We start from the raw sequence: 17,495 nt of genomic DNA, 5'->3' as shown, positions 1-17,495 counted from the left end.
ATGTTAAACTCATTTAACATAGCGAGACTAAAAGCAACGGAGATCTTCTTTCTCCGTTACTTGCCCACAACTCTGATGTACTGCGCAGGTGCGCAGTACATCAGAACTGCCACGGATGCCAGACATCTGTGGAAGGGCAGTAAACAGGCATTATACTATGCCATTATTTAAGAAAAGTAATAGTTTCTTTTCTTAAATAATGTCATGGTATAATAGCAATAACCCACTTCTGGGTGTGGGTAATGCTAAATTTACCCATGGTTGTCTTTGTTTGGACACTCGGGCGTTGTACCCGGGACCAAACCACGCCAACCGTGGGTAAATTTAGCATTACCCACACCCAGGCATGGGTTATTGCTATATTTACCCATGGTTGGTGTGATTAAATAAAGCCAACCGTGGATAAATTTCAATATACCACAACCACAGAGTCGGTTATTGCTATTATACAATGACATTATTTAAGAAAAAAATAGTTACTTTTCTTAAATAATGTCTTTGTATAACGATGCATTTTACTGTTCTTTCGCTGATTGTGGTACACTGCTTCCTTGTTTTGATGTACTGAGCATGCGTATGGGACTTGCGTCCTACGCATACCCAGTACATCAATGCTTTGAAACGGAAGCAACGGAGAAAAGAAAGTATCCATTGCTCCAATTTTTCTTTTTTTTTTATTTGTTAAAAAAAAATGTTTTGAGGACTTTATACCAATGATAAAAAGTCTGGGCGACCGGACCTTTTTCTGTTGGTATATTGTGAGCTATACAATGGGCATACTGGCAAATCGGCGTGTATGTTTTGGAATATTATTGGGGGGTGTCATTGTATAATATTATTTATTTAACTGGTTTAGCCTGTTACGTAAATACAGTATAGTGTGGGAATTGTAGTTTGCTCCCTCTCCCTGCTGGTAAGGCCACAGGAATTGATGGGAGTAGGATTACAATTTCCACAATGGATTGCCATTGTGATTGGAGTAACTCACAAAAGGCCCCAATTCTATTTGATATTTTGTTGTCCTAAATTTTTTGATTTTTGGCAGACATACATTCTACTTGTTTAGAATTAGAAATGTCAATAGTACCTTTATGTTATTTTTCATGATTACATTTGATTAGAAAATGAAGCTGAACTGACTAAAAGACAAGTTTGGGGGTGAAGCACTTCAGAGCTTTACTGCCGCTGAAGAGTATGCTTCTCTGAGGCTTTCGAGGTTTGGTGGCTAGCTTGTGCTGGGCAGATAAGTTTCCTTCGGGGATAAACTTCCATTTTCTTCAATTTGTTGATGTTTTATTACATTCCTCTTTAGGAAAGTTATTTTAAAGATAGGAGTGTTGTGTATTAATGGACTGTCTCAAGACTGTAACATACTTTTAAAAGATGCACTTATTTTTTCAGTTTAAAAGCAGTGTAAACTAATTGAAAACATTTTTTTTCCGTGAAGAAATTGTTTATTTTTCTTCTGTGAAGCTAGCATAGTGGTTTAAAATGTTTTTACTGTGTTTTTTCTGCCAAAAAAGTAACATTTATGGACTGGTAGTATTTACCAGCATTTGCTGCTTGTTTTCCCTGGGAAAAGAGGCACCATTTTCATCTTGACCGTGGAACAGACTATCGATCCCATGGGCTGTCCTTCTAGCCACAGAAAGAAAAGTTAAACAAACAGCTTTTGCCACCACAGCAGGCTAGCATTTTTTGTCAGCCACAGGTGGGTGACTCTGCTGTAGCCATTTGTTGTACCTCAGACCACTCATCTTATTCCCTGGATCCTTCTGGTGTAGCAGCTATAACCACTATGGACCAGGGGGTTAGCCACATCCTCTGCAACTGTTGGGATCTGATCAGTGGGCAAGGGAGAGCCACTCTAGTTAGTGGGAGAGGCAACAGGGAAGGTTTCCCCTGTTGTGTCAGAATGCTGTGCTCACCCCCTGTGAATGCAGCTGCTACCATTAGTAACATGGTTGGTCCCATTTTTCTTGTCAAGCATGTATCTACTCCATAAATTTCTTTGGCTATGAGTAGCTTACTGGGTCTGGCTTAGGGTTTAAGTCAGGCTATTAATCCTTCTTGTAAACTAGTTTCTAGGAAAAGGAAGAGGCACTCCTCTTTTCCTGAAGAGATTCAAGATTCTGAATCTGAACAGAAACCTGCAGAGATGGATACATTTTTTTTCTTCACATTTCTGACTCAGTCTTAGAGAAAAGTGCATTTTCTGATTCTCCCTGTGGGGATTTCTCTTTCTCTGAAAATATTGTTAGAATGTACCTGTGTTTTCAGTGAGAGAATATTGAGGTTTCTCAGTCCATCAGAAAGTACTATTGAGTTGTTACAGAAGGAGTTTCCAGAACCTTCACCCATTCCTCCTGCTCTGTCTGCTTTAAGGATTTGTGTGTTACTGCCTGCTGTTTTTCTGATAGTCAGCCAGCTGTCCCTAAAAAGGCAGATAGGATTATAAAGTTCCTCAGTCTTTTAAATTTTTATAAGTATTCCCAAATCTGACCAGCAGCTATAGCTTTAGTTAATCCGACTGCTGCTAAATACTTAGTTAATTCCCATCACTACTACAGTGATGTGGTACACCAACAAAGAAGGGGGAAACCAGAAAGTATTCCCTTTGCAGAATAGTCATGTTTGCTTGGCATATAGCTGCACAGTGCAATCTCCCTCTTTCTGATAAGGATGGGAACATTATTGTTAAATATGGGAAAACAGTGTATACTTCTGCGACTTTAATTTCCAGAATTTTGAATTATCAGGCTCATAAGCTAAGTTTTTTTTCTGACAAATTGTGAAAGAATGAGGAATGTTTTATCTGCAGTTTCTTCTTATGAGGAAAAATTAGCTTTAAATAATTTAGTTTCTTCTACTGTACAGGTCAGTATTCTTTGCAGTGTTTATATGCCTCTGTTGATATTGTCTTCCAGGGCTATGGCATTGATACTGCAAAGAGGCTGCATTCTCCTAGCCTCCCAGATGATGTTAAAATGTGATTTTAAATTCTGTCTTGGATAGAAATTTGGCCCCTCTGATCTCTTAAAACTTTCAGCCTTCCTTTCCAAAATTTCCAAGGGATTTTTATCTTCTCATCCAGTTTTGGCAAAAAACAGAATAAGCAGTCTTAACAAAATTCAGGCTAACAGACGTTTAAACAAATGGCAAGTAGGTTCCAAAAAGAAAAAGAAGTCTCGATCCTCCGAAAAACCAAGAACAATCCAACAAGTTTCAATGACTATTCAAGAAACCTTGTGATCCCCTTGCACTCTGGCCTCTTTTTTCTCTTCCATAAAGTCTGAATCTTCATTCCCTCTTTGGCGTCAGATAGTTTCAGACAAGTTGGTTCTAAAATCATTCATCAAGGTTACAGATGGCAGTGGGAGGAAATTCCTCATTTCCAGGGGGTCATTCCTCATCCTCCAGATCAGACCTTTTTGTTTCTACCTGTTCATTACATATGGTCCCAAGAAGTGAAAGAACCAGTTCCTCCTTTTCAGGTGTGGATGGTTTTTTTTATTCAAGGATGTTCCTGTTGACAAAAGAAAGAAAATGCTTGGAAACCAGTTCTGGATCTTTCTTTCCTTAACCTGATTGTGATAATGCCCAAATTTAAAATGATCTCACTTCTTTCACAAGCTGGGATTCCAAGAGAACTTTCAAAAGTCTTTCTTGACTCCTTTACACAGGATTGTATTGTTGGAATGTCAACTAGACACCTCAGTTTAAAGAGCTTTTCTTCCACAGTAAAAAATAGATCTCCTCTTTCCAAGGTTTTCCACTCAGACTTCGGTCACTGCAAGGAAGTACCTAGTACCTCAGGATTTTAGGCCTCATGACATATATGATTCTTATGATACCCCTGACAAGACTCCACATGAGAAAGATACAGTGGTATCTGATATCTCTTTGGTCCCAGAATCAATACCTTTTAACTGTTCAAATCCCAGTGCTTGGGCATGTCAGAAGAGAAATCCTTTGATGGAGTCAACAGATATCCTTAAATTCAAGTCTCCCCTTCTCCCTGCTCCAAAACAATAACAATAATCATCACAGATACTTTGGACTTTGCTTGGGAAGCAGTTTCGGGAATGATTAAAGTGCAGGAGGTGTGGGATACCAAGGACAAATGCAAGCACATAAATATCAAGGAGATGCTTTCCCTGATCAAGGCACTGAACTCTCTGAACCATTGTTGGTCTCTGGATCTCTTCATGTGGCTACAGATAATACTACAGTGATGTGGTACATCAACAAACAAGGGGGAAACCAGAAAGTATCCCCTTTGCAGAATAGTCATGTTTGCTTGGCATATAGCTGCACAGTGCAATCTCACTGTACAGGCATCCTACATTTTGTCTGAGCAAAACTGTGTGGCAGAAAAGCTGAGAAGGACCAGGGCAGGCCCTTACAAATGGAAACTAGATCAGGGGATCTTCCAAGATTTGATCCATCTATGGGGAGTTCCTCGGGTAGACCTCTTTGCATCCTCTCTGAACAATCAACTAGCAAGATTCTGTTCCATGACTCCATGCAAGAAGACATGCCTTTTCTTTTCCTTGGACAGGAGTATTCCTGTATGCTTCTCCACCTTTTCCAGTAATATCCAAGGTACTTATGAAGATTCAGAAGGAATCCCCCAAGATCGATATGGTGACTTCCTTTTGACACAGGTATCCATGGTTCTCCTTTCTTTTGGAAATGGCCAGGGGAAACTAACACAAACTTCCTCACTGATTGGATCTACTCACATAAGAAGAGGGGTGTTTGATACACCCTGACATCAAGCAACTTCAACTGACTACCTGGATGATAGGGTCTTAATTCTTTTAGGCATCTGTTTACTGAGGATGTGCAGCACATACTAATGGAAGCAAGAAAGCCTGCTACTAGAAAATAATATGTTAGCAAATGGAAAAATGTTTCTAGTTGGTGCCAACAACATAACAAGCACCCATTTAGGGCTAGTTGTTCTCTGGTTTTACTATATTTGTGTGAATTACTATTCTATGGCCCTTCTTATTTTGCTGTCCATGTTCATTTATCAGCCATTTCAGTATGATTGCCCATGGATCCTCCTCTTTCAATGTAGTCTCATGTCAAAATGTTCTTGAAAGGAATTTTGCATAAGGAGCCTCCAAAAAAATGGTGGCCCCTCCTTGGGATCTCAATTTTATGTTAGAGAAGTTAACATTTGTTCTATTTCAACCAGCTTACTCTGCCTTACTTGAGATTGTTAACATGGAAAACAGTATTATTGATTGCTCTGACTTCTGCAAGAAGAATATCTGAGTTGCAAGCTCTTATGGTGAGTCAACCATATCTCATTTTCCATAGGGGTAAGGTTTCTTTGAGAACTCATCATTCCTTTATGTCTAAAGTGGTATCTGAGTTTGCTTTAAGACAAACTCTATCTCTTTGTTTTCTTTCCTGAACCTAGAAATGAGGGAGAAAGAATACTCCATACCTTGGATGTCCACAGACATCTCAGGTACTATCTTTACAGAACTAAATAATTCGGATCATCGGATAAATTGTTCATTTTTTGTAAAGGTTAAGAAGAAGAGACAGCCTCTGTCAAAACAGACTATTTTCAAATGGTTGTCTAAAGCTATTACCTTTTGTTATACTCACCATAACAACACCTATTCCAGGCAGGGTCAAGGCCCACTCTACCAGGGCCTTGGTTTCATTTATGGCTTTTTGGAAAGGGTTGGATTCTAGAAGTATTCTAGAAGCTGCTACTTGGTCCTTTGTACATACTTTTACAAAGCACTGTAAGCTTAATTCCTTCTCTAGATCCATATCAAGATTTGCTAGGACCATTCTCCAGTGCCTCTTGGACTCTTCTCCTGTCAGTTCCCAAATATAGTTAGCTAAGGCTACCGCAGCAGTGATCAAAATGATGAACATAATACAATTGTGTAAGTTGAACTTACCATAACAGTAGACGTTCAGATGATCACTGCTGCAGTAGCCACTCTCTTTCTTAATGCCCCTCATTTTTGGTGTGTTTTTTATGGCAGGGTGTGGACACTTATTTTTTATTGTTCCTAGCATTGTCTTTTCAGAGCTCAGCCTCCCTCTCTCCGAGGGCTTGGCAACCAAACTAGTCTTTTAGTCAACTCAGCTTGCTACCTGACTGTGTGGGCACATGAAAAGTGTCCTGAAACTTTGAAAGGATATAACCCCATAAAGCTAAAGGTACTGTAGCTGTGATCATTCGAACATCTACTGTTATGGTAGGTTTAACTTACACAACTGCACTTTGTTCTAAGTTTTAAGTGCATTAGAGAAAATATTTAAAAAATGTCCCTGACTGGCATATGGAATCCAGTCCCCTATTATGTTTTGCTTCGCCTTGTCCAGAATTCTTTAATATAAAGACGAGAGCTGAAATAAATTCTTATTGCAGGATAAATTAGGGGATTTCTACATATTGGGTAAGTTACTCATATGTAGTAACCCCCAAGCCCTATCTATCATGTATAGTCTTAACCTCCCCCCAATAAGATCAGCACACTATTATTTTTTTAATTAGCAGACAGAATGCGGTGCACATTTGGGCTTGGGATACTTTGAATCAAAGTTTAAAGTTGTATATAGGAGTACAGATTGTGTGGGGGAAGCAGGGGATGTTGCTGCATGCAAAACTGTAGAAAATGGTTAGCTTGTTGGAAAGTATTGTTGGCTGCATCATAAGTGTTCCTCTTCTTCACAATTCCTTCTGTTGTTGTTATTACCAGCCCAGTAACCCACACCCATCTCCCACTGGTAAGGAATCTTTCAGAGTAACTAAAAAAGAAAAAAAAAAACTCCCCTTTGTGGCTTCTTTTGCTTCTTGCCACCAATGCTGCTGAATCCTGAAGTGAAGTCTGAGCAAGTCTCCTGCTTTGACATGCTGTTTTACTTTTTTTCTTATCAGTTAAATCATGGAAGACACCTTGGTCACTTTCATAAACAATTTGGTAACATGCAAGCCCTCTACTATAATCAGTTTGGTTTAGTGAAAAGTAGATCTTGTTTCCTTAATCTGGTTAATTTCATTGAAAATATAACGAATGCCATCAACAAAGGGCATTATGTCCACACTGCTTGTCAGGACCTTGCTAAAGTCTTTGATAGAATTCCCCATGCTGGTATTATTGCCATATTCTAGTCTAAATGTAATTGCAAGTAAGTTATCTGATCAAATGTGCTCAGTAATAGTGGTGGAACTTTATCTTTTAAAAGCCATGTTAGTAGTTGTGCCCACACCCCCAGGGCTCTGTCCTAGGTATACTCATCTTTGGAACCTCCTCCGTTGTGAAAGCAGTTGTCAAAGTTCTGTAGCTAACCAAGTTTGCTAATTGACAGTAAAATGGGTGCTTTTGTTGACCTCCTGAGAGGTACACATAAATTCCAAGAGAGGGTTGCCAGAACCAAGGTTTGATATACCAACCTTAAGATAATCAAGGCTTACTGTATTGTCCATGGCTTTAAACTTAATGCCAAAGAATGAAATGTAGTTAGTTCCTTTTTAGAAACAAATGTATGCAGCAGATTGCTATGTAAACAGAACAGTGATTAAGACAGACACAGTCATCAGAGATCTAGGTACCTGAGTAGTACAGCAATTTTGCACACAACAGCCAAATTCTGGAATATCAATCCTGTTAAAACCAATAATAAATTGTACTAATGAAGGAACTGTCCCTCAAGCATCGTGTATCAATTCTTATTAGAAAATGCTTCTACCTTGCTCAATTAATTACCAAAGATAGAGCTTCCAGATCTAAGATTGTCATAATCCCCCTATAGTCATCCCTCATAAGACCATGCATAGAAAACTGTGCTGTGTTTGGAATGTTCCACACCAAACACCTTGCACAATGAGAAAGATCACAGCATTTTCTAACAAAATAAAATCATAGGACTAAGTTCCGTTAGCTACTAGGGAGAGACCAAAGTCCACATGCTTTGCTCTTTTCTTATAAGTTCTTCTTTGTGGTGACTTCTACCTTGTCTTCCATACTATGAAAAGTCCTGTCCTAATAGACATTCTCCACCTCAGAAGAAGCACACATTCCACAAACTTAAACCCTGACTACAGTAGAAGCAAGTTCTCTTGGTGAGAAAGGTTCCTTATCAAAAAATCCTCTACCTATGGAACAAGCTCCCTTTCATCTCAAACAATATAATATACTGGCCTCCTTCATGTTCTGCCTTGACAATTGAATGGGTTCTCACAAATCCTGTCCTGGGGTAAGCTTTATGTCTGTCATTGAGAGGAGTGGCAAATCCACCCAATAAACTTTGAGTTACATGGTTCATAGGTAGGTACTAGGCTATCGGCCCTGGGACGTATACAAGCCCAGCCAAAAAGGCATCCTGGCTTTTGCCACCCAAGAAAATTATTTTTCTGTGCCACTGTCGAGCAGAGCCACAGAGGTGATCCCCGGGGTGAATTTCCTATTTCCCATCCAATCATCAAGATTTTTCTTGAAGAATGCTAATGAGGAGCTGTGTTTGATATAGATAGGTAGTTTATTCCAGAGTATGGGAAGTCTTTGGGACAGGGATCTATCCCTCCGGCATGTTCTGTTTATTGTGGTGACAAGGTTTAGGTCCCTAGAGCGTGTAGCTCAGAGGGATTGGGATTTCTTTAAGTGGGGCATGTCCAACAGCTCTGGGTTTGACATAGCTTTATATGTTAGGCAGAGATCACCTCTGAGTAGGCGATATCTGATGGAGTAAAGCTGGAGTTTTTAGATGGTCTGCGTAGGGCATCTGTTTGAGGCCGATAATCCTCTTTGTGAGGTATTTCTGCGGCCTTTCCAGTTGTTGTAGATGTCTTGTGAGGTACATACCAAAAGGGGCATTGTACTCTATAATGGGTCTAATGAGTGATGAGTAGAGGGGAACAATGACCTCTTTTTTTCTGGATGAGAAACCTTTTGTGATGAGGTGTGTCACATAGAAGGATTTCCTGACTACTGTGGCGATGGGATTATCAAAGGAGAGACTACTGTCCACCTGTGTCCCAAGGTCTCTTATCACACTTTCCGTGTTAAGTATACTACCGCCTATGTGTAGTTCATGGGTACAGAGTTTTTACCAAAGGGGATGACAATGCACTTTTTGGCATTGAGCTTGAGGCCATGGTTTTGACACCAGGCATCTGAATCAGCGAGGCCCTTTTGCAGAATGTCCACATCGTTAGGAGTTTCGATTATGGCTCCTAGTTTGCAGTCATATGCGAACTTCGTTAGGCAAAGACCTTCTGTGTTAGCCTGTACGTCAGAGAAGTAGATACCAAACAGGAGAGGACCCAGGACTGAACCCTGTGGTAGGCTGTATATGGTCACCCAGGCTCTTGTCTAGTAAGCACTATGCACCTGTCTGTGAATGCTCAGTTTTCTGCATTTAAATCTAAGAAAAAGTGGTAAATTGCCTTTACAGTGTCTAACTGCAGATTTTGTAAAGGATTTCTCTGTCTTTATGATATCAGGTATTATCCCCCCCCAAGGATCTTTATATAGTAACCTGTATGAACAGAATACATTCACAGGACATTGTCACTTGGATAGGCAGTACAAGAAAGATACCAGGCATCTTATTATAGGCTCTTCTCACCCAGCATCCCTTGCGACTATAATTCATGAATATATTTTGAAGTTAGTACTAAAAATGTCTCACTTCTGTCCTTTCTCTTCATAAATGGCATGTCACTTAAGCTAATGTGATGTAAGTTTGTACCATCTGGTATTTGCTTGGTCATACAAAAAAGTGCTTTCTTACCTCTGTCTTTAATGATTGAGGACTTAGAATGCTCTAAAGTTGCCAGCTTATAGGCAGTTAAAATAAGGACAAATCCAAAAATTTTTGTGTATAAGGCAAGGCTAAAGAATTTACAAGAAGGTTCATAAGTTGATAGGTTGGTACTAGGCTATCGATCCTAGGGCCTATACAAGCCTAGCCATAACAAATCCCTGGCTATTTCTTCCCACAGTATTTACTTCCCTGGACCCCTGTGTAGCAGGGCGACCAACGTGATCCTCGCGGTGAATTTCCTATCTCCCATCCAATCATCAAGGTTCCTTTTGAAGAGGGCTGAAGAGGCACTCTGCTTGACATGTATGGGCAGTCTATTCCAGAGTCTGGGGAGTCTCTGGGTCAGGAACCTTTCCCACCAGCATGTTGAAATGATAAGTCTTTTTAAAGCAATATTATGAATATGATGGGCAAGTTCACAAATGTTATGGAGTTGCTGGACCCAACTTGAACCTTATTAGGCAGACCTTTACAATTATTAAAGTATGCCAACAGCTCAGGGCTTGGTAATTTATTTGACATTTCTTTAGTTTTTTAGGCCAGAGCATTATTAAAATGGAACTTGATGGTATCTCAGTTTCATCAGCTTTATTCTCATATATGTAAATGTGGGTCCCATTGTTATATTTTATGTACCGTCTTTTGACTGTAAAGAGCTTCTGCCCTACTGATGATTAAAACATTAAAAGTCTGTAAATACGAGTGCTATTGTTGCATTTTTTTACCCGACACTATGTTTTTTTTGGGAGTTGCCTCTATGTCTAGATTGTGTCTCAAAACATAACTGTAATCAGTGGTTCTACCAAATAAAGAAAATTACAGTCACATAAAAGTAAATAAATATTTAACAAGACAATAAATGTAAGTAATTAAATAAAACACTTATAATAACCATTTATTGGTAATACTGTAGTATACCTACTTTAATTATTGCAGATTTGGATCTGAAACTGAAGAATGGCAGCCACAAATGGTTCCCCCAACTGCAGAAAACTTGCAAGATGCCTGGAAGTAAGTTCAAATAAGCAAATCTTAATTCAAAATGTTTTCTTACAACACTGAGATGTTCTGAAGTGATGCCTGTATAGCTACATTTTTGGTGGAATTATTGAAACATATAAAGACATAATGTACCATTCATCAGAAGCATTTGTTTAATTAGTTTACTTTTCAGTAAACCGCAGTGCTATGAACCAATGGAATAAATAGACTTGAACATTTTTAACTTATCCTGTGGCTGTTGGGCCTCATAGTTGATTATACTAAATAAGGAGTACAGGTGACCCTGCACATAATAGTAGGTGGAGCTTGCACTCATGTCAAATAATTTTGTCAGTAAAAGGCTATTTGATAGAATGGTTTTATATGTTATTGGATGACTGAATAGTGACTTAGGTAAATATAGAACCAGGACACCAAACTTCCACAACGTGGCAAAATGAAGAAAAACAAAGACCTGCTCAGCTATGAAGCAGTGATATCACATTATTCACAATAAAAACAAATAAAGGTAGATGAAAAACACATGAACTAAGCGCTTTCACCCCTTATAGAGCTTCTTCAGAGGCAAAGTGTTAAACAAACATCTTATTTCCCATGCAGCATAACATCATATCCTGAGAAAACACCCCCTAAAAAATATATTCTTAAAAATCTCATCTAACTGCAGTATATACATAAAATTTACTATCCAACTGGTGATTAATGAAAAATGAAAACCCATCACAGACTTTGCACAACTCTTTTACCATAGTGTAATAAAAACACTAGTAAAATATATGCATACAGAATGAACATCTTGAAAAATTGTAACATCCAATTTGATAACTAGATGGCATACTTGTTAGTTCTATCACTGTTGCCCTTCTCTTTAGAATGGTATTAATTGATATGTAGTCGTTGATCCCTGGGCTTTTGTGGGCATTTAATCTTATTTGCCATTCAACCTCTCTGATCTCTATTTCTAGCTTAGGGTCCTCCCCCCCATTGTGTACTGTGCATATACAAGGAACTGACAAATGTTTTGTTCCTAATGTCCCGGACGTGTTCTGAGATCCTTTCTTTTAATTTTCTAACAGTTTTGCTGACATAGAATGCCGGACATGCCGTACAAGATGAAACATATACCACACATTTTGTCCCACAGTTGCATATGCCAGGGCATTCCATATTCCTATAGAAGCCAGGAATAGAAATTAATCATTAATGTACTTGCAAAATCTGCAGATACCGCACTTACTCATTAGTGGTCTAAAAGCAGTGGACCTCTCCTTGCCACCTGATTCTAAAATTTCCTTCAAGTTTCTACCTCTACCAAAGGTAGTTATGGGTCTACTGCCCAGTGTCAGTTTGAGCTGAGTATCAAATGTTCCTTCCCAAAATCTATTCAGTCCCGAGATTATCATCCGAGAACAGTCATTGTATTCTACAACCATGACATCCTGTCCCGAGTGTGTTGCCACATTAAAACTAGTGTCACTCAGGCTACCTTGCATTCTCAGTTTAGGTTTGAATCTTGCATTTCTCTTCCTTGTCACTTCCCTTTTTATTTTTACCAAAAATTCCTAAGGATAACCTCTATCCATTAACATATATATTAACATATTTATTTCCTCTACAAAATTTTCATCCTCACTGATGAGCCTACTTAATCTCACCATCTGGCCTTTCGCAACACTTTTGTTCATGCTGAATAGGATGGCAACTGTCAAACCTGAATAGGGAGTTCGAATATGTTTTCTTTCTGAAGATGGTAGATGTAATTTTGCTACCTAACAGTTCTTTCCAGATCAAAATATCCAGAAAATCTATTTCAATTTCACTTATTCTGGATGTAAATTTAAGGTAATCCATTGTACTATTTAGATAATCCACAAACTGTAATGCTTCATCTACAGACCTTTTCCACGATATTAGGACATCATCCAAAAAGCATAAATAGCACTTCATTTTGTCCTTATATGTGGAATCTAGTACATGCTGTGCCTCCCAGCCTGCCATCACCAAGTTTGCAAAAACTGGTACACACTTGGCACCCATGGCAACTCCTGTCTTTTGATGGAAGAACTCTCCCTCAAAAATATAAAATTGTTAGTTAGTACCACCTCCATTACTTCAACCAAAAAATTCACCTTAGTAGGTTCATATTTTCTAGATTGGGTTAACATCTGTCTATAGTATTCCAAACCTTCATGATGAGGGATGACACCAAATAAATTTACTACATCCACTGCCAAGAATATATAGTCATTGTGCGTGCTGATTTCTCTCAGTACCTCCAGGCAGTGACATGAGTCTCTCAAGATCTGTTTCTGTTCCTGCACTACCTGTTTGGACCAAAAAATCTATAAATGCAGCCATAGGTCTGTATTTGATTTCCTAGCCAAGACTATGGATCTAAAGGGGGGGGGGGGGGGTTCATTCTGTTTTTTGTGAATCTTGGGTATCCCGAACACATCTGGAATTATAGGTGCCTCTACTTGTGAATAGTCCAGTTCCGCCTTACTAATAATTCCTTGAAAAAAGGAATAATTTAAAAACACGTCAACTTTTGCATAAGCCATGTAAATTTCATTTTGGGATACCCTTTCATATGTAATACTGTTACTCAGAATGTCAGACATCTTAATAATGTAATCTAACTGACTCATAATAACCAGACCCCCTCCCTTGTCCAGCTTCATGACCCCGTAGTGCTTATTTTGCACTAGATCATTCAAGCATTTTTTCTCTTCTGTTGTCCGATTATTGTCATTTGTCATGTCCATAAACAAATTGGTACATTCTTGAGTGGAGTCATTATCAGTGCTGAAATGTCCAAGAACAATTGCTTGATTACTTTCAAGCCTCAATTCCATCTCCCTTTCCCTCTCCATCTCAGTCCCTGCACCGAGCAATTGTTCTGCCCTCCAAGACTGCTGGCCTCTGTTCCTCAGTCGCTCTGATCGACGTACTTGGCATTCCTACTTTCTGATTCATTAAGACCTGCATTCTCCCTTCCATCATGATTAGCATGTTGCATGGCCTTAGTTTGTACTCAAGAATCAGTATCTGTGCTCAGCATATTCTTTGGAATTTCTATCCAGTTTATTAACTTTCCTACTAATATTGTCAGTGACGTATTTGTCCAAGTCAATGAATACCTTTGTTAAACAGGTCAACCCTATGTTCAAATAACAAATCACTAATAATACTTTCATGCAAATCCAAATGCCTTTTTGAAGTTTGGTCAACTTACGGTCATTCTCCCTATTCATGATTCTCATAAGTTCCAACCTAGTATTGTCAGATAGCTCCATTAGTTCCTTGTGCATCTGCAACCCAGGAAGGAATTAACATTGGCAGGGGAGGAACTATCGTCTAAATTGTTCACTAATCATGGTGACAATATTCCACAAGCAATAAACAATACACAAACGGATATGTTTACTTTGCACACTCCTTTGGCGACAGAGGCATCAGAAAGGATTATTTCAGAAGTGAGATATACCCCCCCATGAGAAGGGATGTAAATGGCTTGTTCCAATCTCTGAAATTAGATAGCAGAGTGGCTGCAGTTAACAACGAGCAGGCTATGTCGTTGGAAGGCCGGATTTTATATTTTGAACGTCTGTCTAGGAAATTCAAGGTATTCAGTTGGATAATGAATTTTTATTTAAATCCATTGCAAAAACATAAGTTCCAAAGGGTTTGCACCTTTGGAAGTATCCAAATGGGACAGTAAATGGGACGCAGATGCAGAAAGAACTAATGGAGCTATTTGACAACACTGGGTTGGAACTTATACGAATCATCACTCGGGAGAATGACCATAAGTTGACCAACCTTCAAAAAGGTATTTTAGAATTGCATTAAAGTATTACTAGTGATCTATTATTTGAACATAGGGTTGGTCAGTTTAACAAGGTATTCATTGACTTGGACAAATATGTCACTGACAATATTAGTAGGAAAGTTAATAAACTGGATAGAGACGCCAAAGAATATGGTGAGCACAGGGCATATCCTACCCCCCCTGACAAGATACTGATTCTCAAGTACAAACTGAGGCCATGCAACATGCTAATCATGATGGAAGGGAGAATGCAGGTCTTAATGAATCAGAAAGTAGGAATGCTGGCAATGATGAACATTTTTTAGTGAATTCACCCCAAGTACATTGATCAGAGCGACTGAGGAACAGAGGCCAGCAGTCTTGGAGAGGGCAGAACAATTGGTCAGTGTCGGGACCGAGATGGAGGGGGAGAGGGAGGGGGAGATGGAATTTAGGCTTGAAAGTAATCAAGCAATTGTTCTTGGACATTTCGCTACTGATGATGACTCCATTCAAGAATGGTCCATTTTTTTATGAACGTGACACATGACGAAATGTATGTAGATTCTTATGTAGTAGGCAATCATGTTTCCACTGTCAGTGTATCAACATAAAAGGGTTTTACATTGTACAACCTGAATGATCTTGAAACTAGTGAATGATCTTGAAACTAGTGAAACACATTTAAGGGTGCTGTGTAAGGATCTCAATTATGTATCGAGCTTTAAAACTGATATAAAAAGAATGATACTTAACTTGAAACTGTATACCAGACAGTTGAATTTGAGATTGCACTTTGATGAAAGAGGTACACCACACATGGACCAACCAGGTCTAAAGATAAAAAGCACATTCATTCCCTCTAGTAATTCAATAGTGGTTGCATTTGAAAGGTTATGTGAGAGGGAGATAAGGAGGATCTGTAACGCTAGAAACATGACACAAAATAATTTGGCAACAGAAGAGGGAAAATGCTTGAATGATCTAGTGTAAAATAAGCACTACAGGGTCATGAAGCCAGACAAGGGAGGAGGGTCTGGTTATAATGAGTCAGTAGGATTACTTTATTAAGATGTTTGACATTCTGTATGACAGTACTACATATGAAAGAGTATCCTGAAATTAAATTTACATGGCTTATGCAAAAGTTTATAGGTTCATAGGTTCATAGCTAGGTACTAGGCTATTGACCTGTTTTTAAATTACTCCTTTTTTCAAGGAATTATTAGTAAGGCGTAATTGGACTATTTACAATTAGAGGCACCTATAATTCCAGCCATGTTCAGGATACCCAAAATTCACAAAAAACAGAATGCCCCCCCCCCCCCCTTTAGTCCCATAGTCTTGGCTAGGAAATCCAAAACAGAACCTCTGGCTGCATACATAGATTTTTGGTCCAAACAGGTAGTGCAGGAACAGAAACAGATCTTGAGAGACTCATGTCACTGCCTGGAGGTACTGAGAGAAATCAGCACGCACAATGACTATATATTCTTGGCAGTGGATGTAGTAAATTTATTTGGTGTCATCCCTCATCATGAAGGTTTGGAATATTATAGACAGATGTTAACCCAATCTAGAAAATATGAACCTACTAAGGTGAATTTTTTGGTTGAAGTAATGGAGGTGGTACTAACTAACAATTTTATATTTTTGAGGGAGAGTTCTTCCATCAAAAGACAGGAGTTGCCATGGGTGCCAAGTGTGTACCAGTTTTTGCAAACTTGGTGATGGCAGGCTGGGAGGCACAGCATGTACTAGATTCCACATATAAGGACAAAATGAAGTGCTATTTATGCTTTTTGGATGATGTCCTAATATCGTGGAAAAGGTCTGTAGATGAAGCATTACAGTTTGTGGATTATCTAAATAGTACAGTAGGGTACCTTAAATTTACATCCAGAACAAGTGAAATTAAAATAGATTTTCTGGATATTTTGATTAGGAAAGAACTGTTAGGTAGCAAAATGACATCTACCATCTTCAGAAAGAAAACATATTTGAACTCCCTATTTAGGTTTGACAGTTGCCATCCTATTCAGCATAAACAAAAGTGTCGCGAAAGGCCAGATGGTGAGATTAAGTAGGCTCCTCAGTAAGGATGAAAATTTTGTAGAGGAAATAAATATATTAACATACATGTTAATGGATAGAGGTTATCCTTTGGAATTTTAGGTAAAAAAAAAAGGGAAGTGACAAGGAAGAAAATTCAAGATTCAAACCTATACTGAGAATGCAAGGTAGACTGAGTGACACTAGTTTTAATGTGGCAACACACTCGGGACAGGATGTCATGGTTGCAGAATACAATGACTGTTCTCGGATTATAATCTTAGGACTGAATAGATTTTGGGAAGGAAAATTTAATGTTATTGTGTCTTTCGGCTTTTCCCGGTTAGGGGTCGCCACAGCGGAACTCCGGTCCGCTAATGATTGGCAGTGGATTTTTACGTGCCGAGTTGCCAGCCCTGACGCACAACCTTCAATGAAGGCACGCCCATTCATGCATGTCTCCACACAGAAGACGCTCTAACTGGGAATTGAACAGGACAACGTCTTACTGTGAGGTGACAAAGCTACCACGGCACCACTATCGCAGTATATTCAGCTCAAATTAAAGTTGAGCAGTAGACCCACAACTCCCTTTGGTAGAGGTAGAAACTTGAAAGAAAATTTAGAATCAGGTGGCAAGGAGAGGTCCACTGCTTTTAGACCACTAATGAGTAAGTGTGGTATCTGCAGATTTTACAAGTACATTAATGATGGACCGTACATTTCTATTCCTGGTTTCTATAGGAATTTGGAATGCCCTGGCAGATGCAACTGTGAGGCAAAATGCGTGGTATATGTTGCATCTTGCACAGCATGTGCAGAG

General features: G+C 39.0%; 1 protein-coding gene across 3 annotated transcripts in view; it reads left to right on the top strand.

The window, feature by feature from the left end:
* Nucleotides 1-17,495, top strand: part of VWA3A (von Willebrand factor A domain containing 3A) — a 2,208,650-nt gene that overhangs the window by 1,115,166 nt on the left and 1,075,989 nt on the right. For all 3 annotated transcript variants that reach the window (XM_044089639.1, XM_044089638.1, XM_044089640.1), the window contains one exon: nucleotides 10,744-10,818. In XM_044089639.1, the coding sequence (XP_043945574.1) occupies nucleotides 10,744-10,818 (75 nt within the window). The remainder of the gene's footprint in view (nucleotides 1-10,743; nucleotides 10,819-17,495) is intronic.

The sequence above is a fragment of the Protopterus annectens genome, chromosome 12.part0 (assembly GCF_019279795.1).
Source record: "Protopterus annectens isolate FY-2018-M chromosome 12.part0, PAN1.0, whole genome shotgun sequence".
Classification (NCBI taxonomy): domain Eukaryota; kingdom Metazoa; phylum Chordata; order Ceratodontiformes; family Protopteridae; genus Protopterus; species Protopterus annectens.
This window is presented reverse-complemented; position numbering and strand designations above follow the sequence as displayed.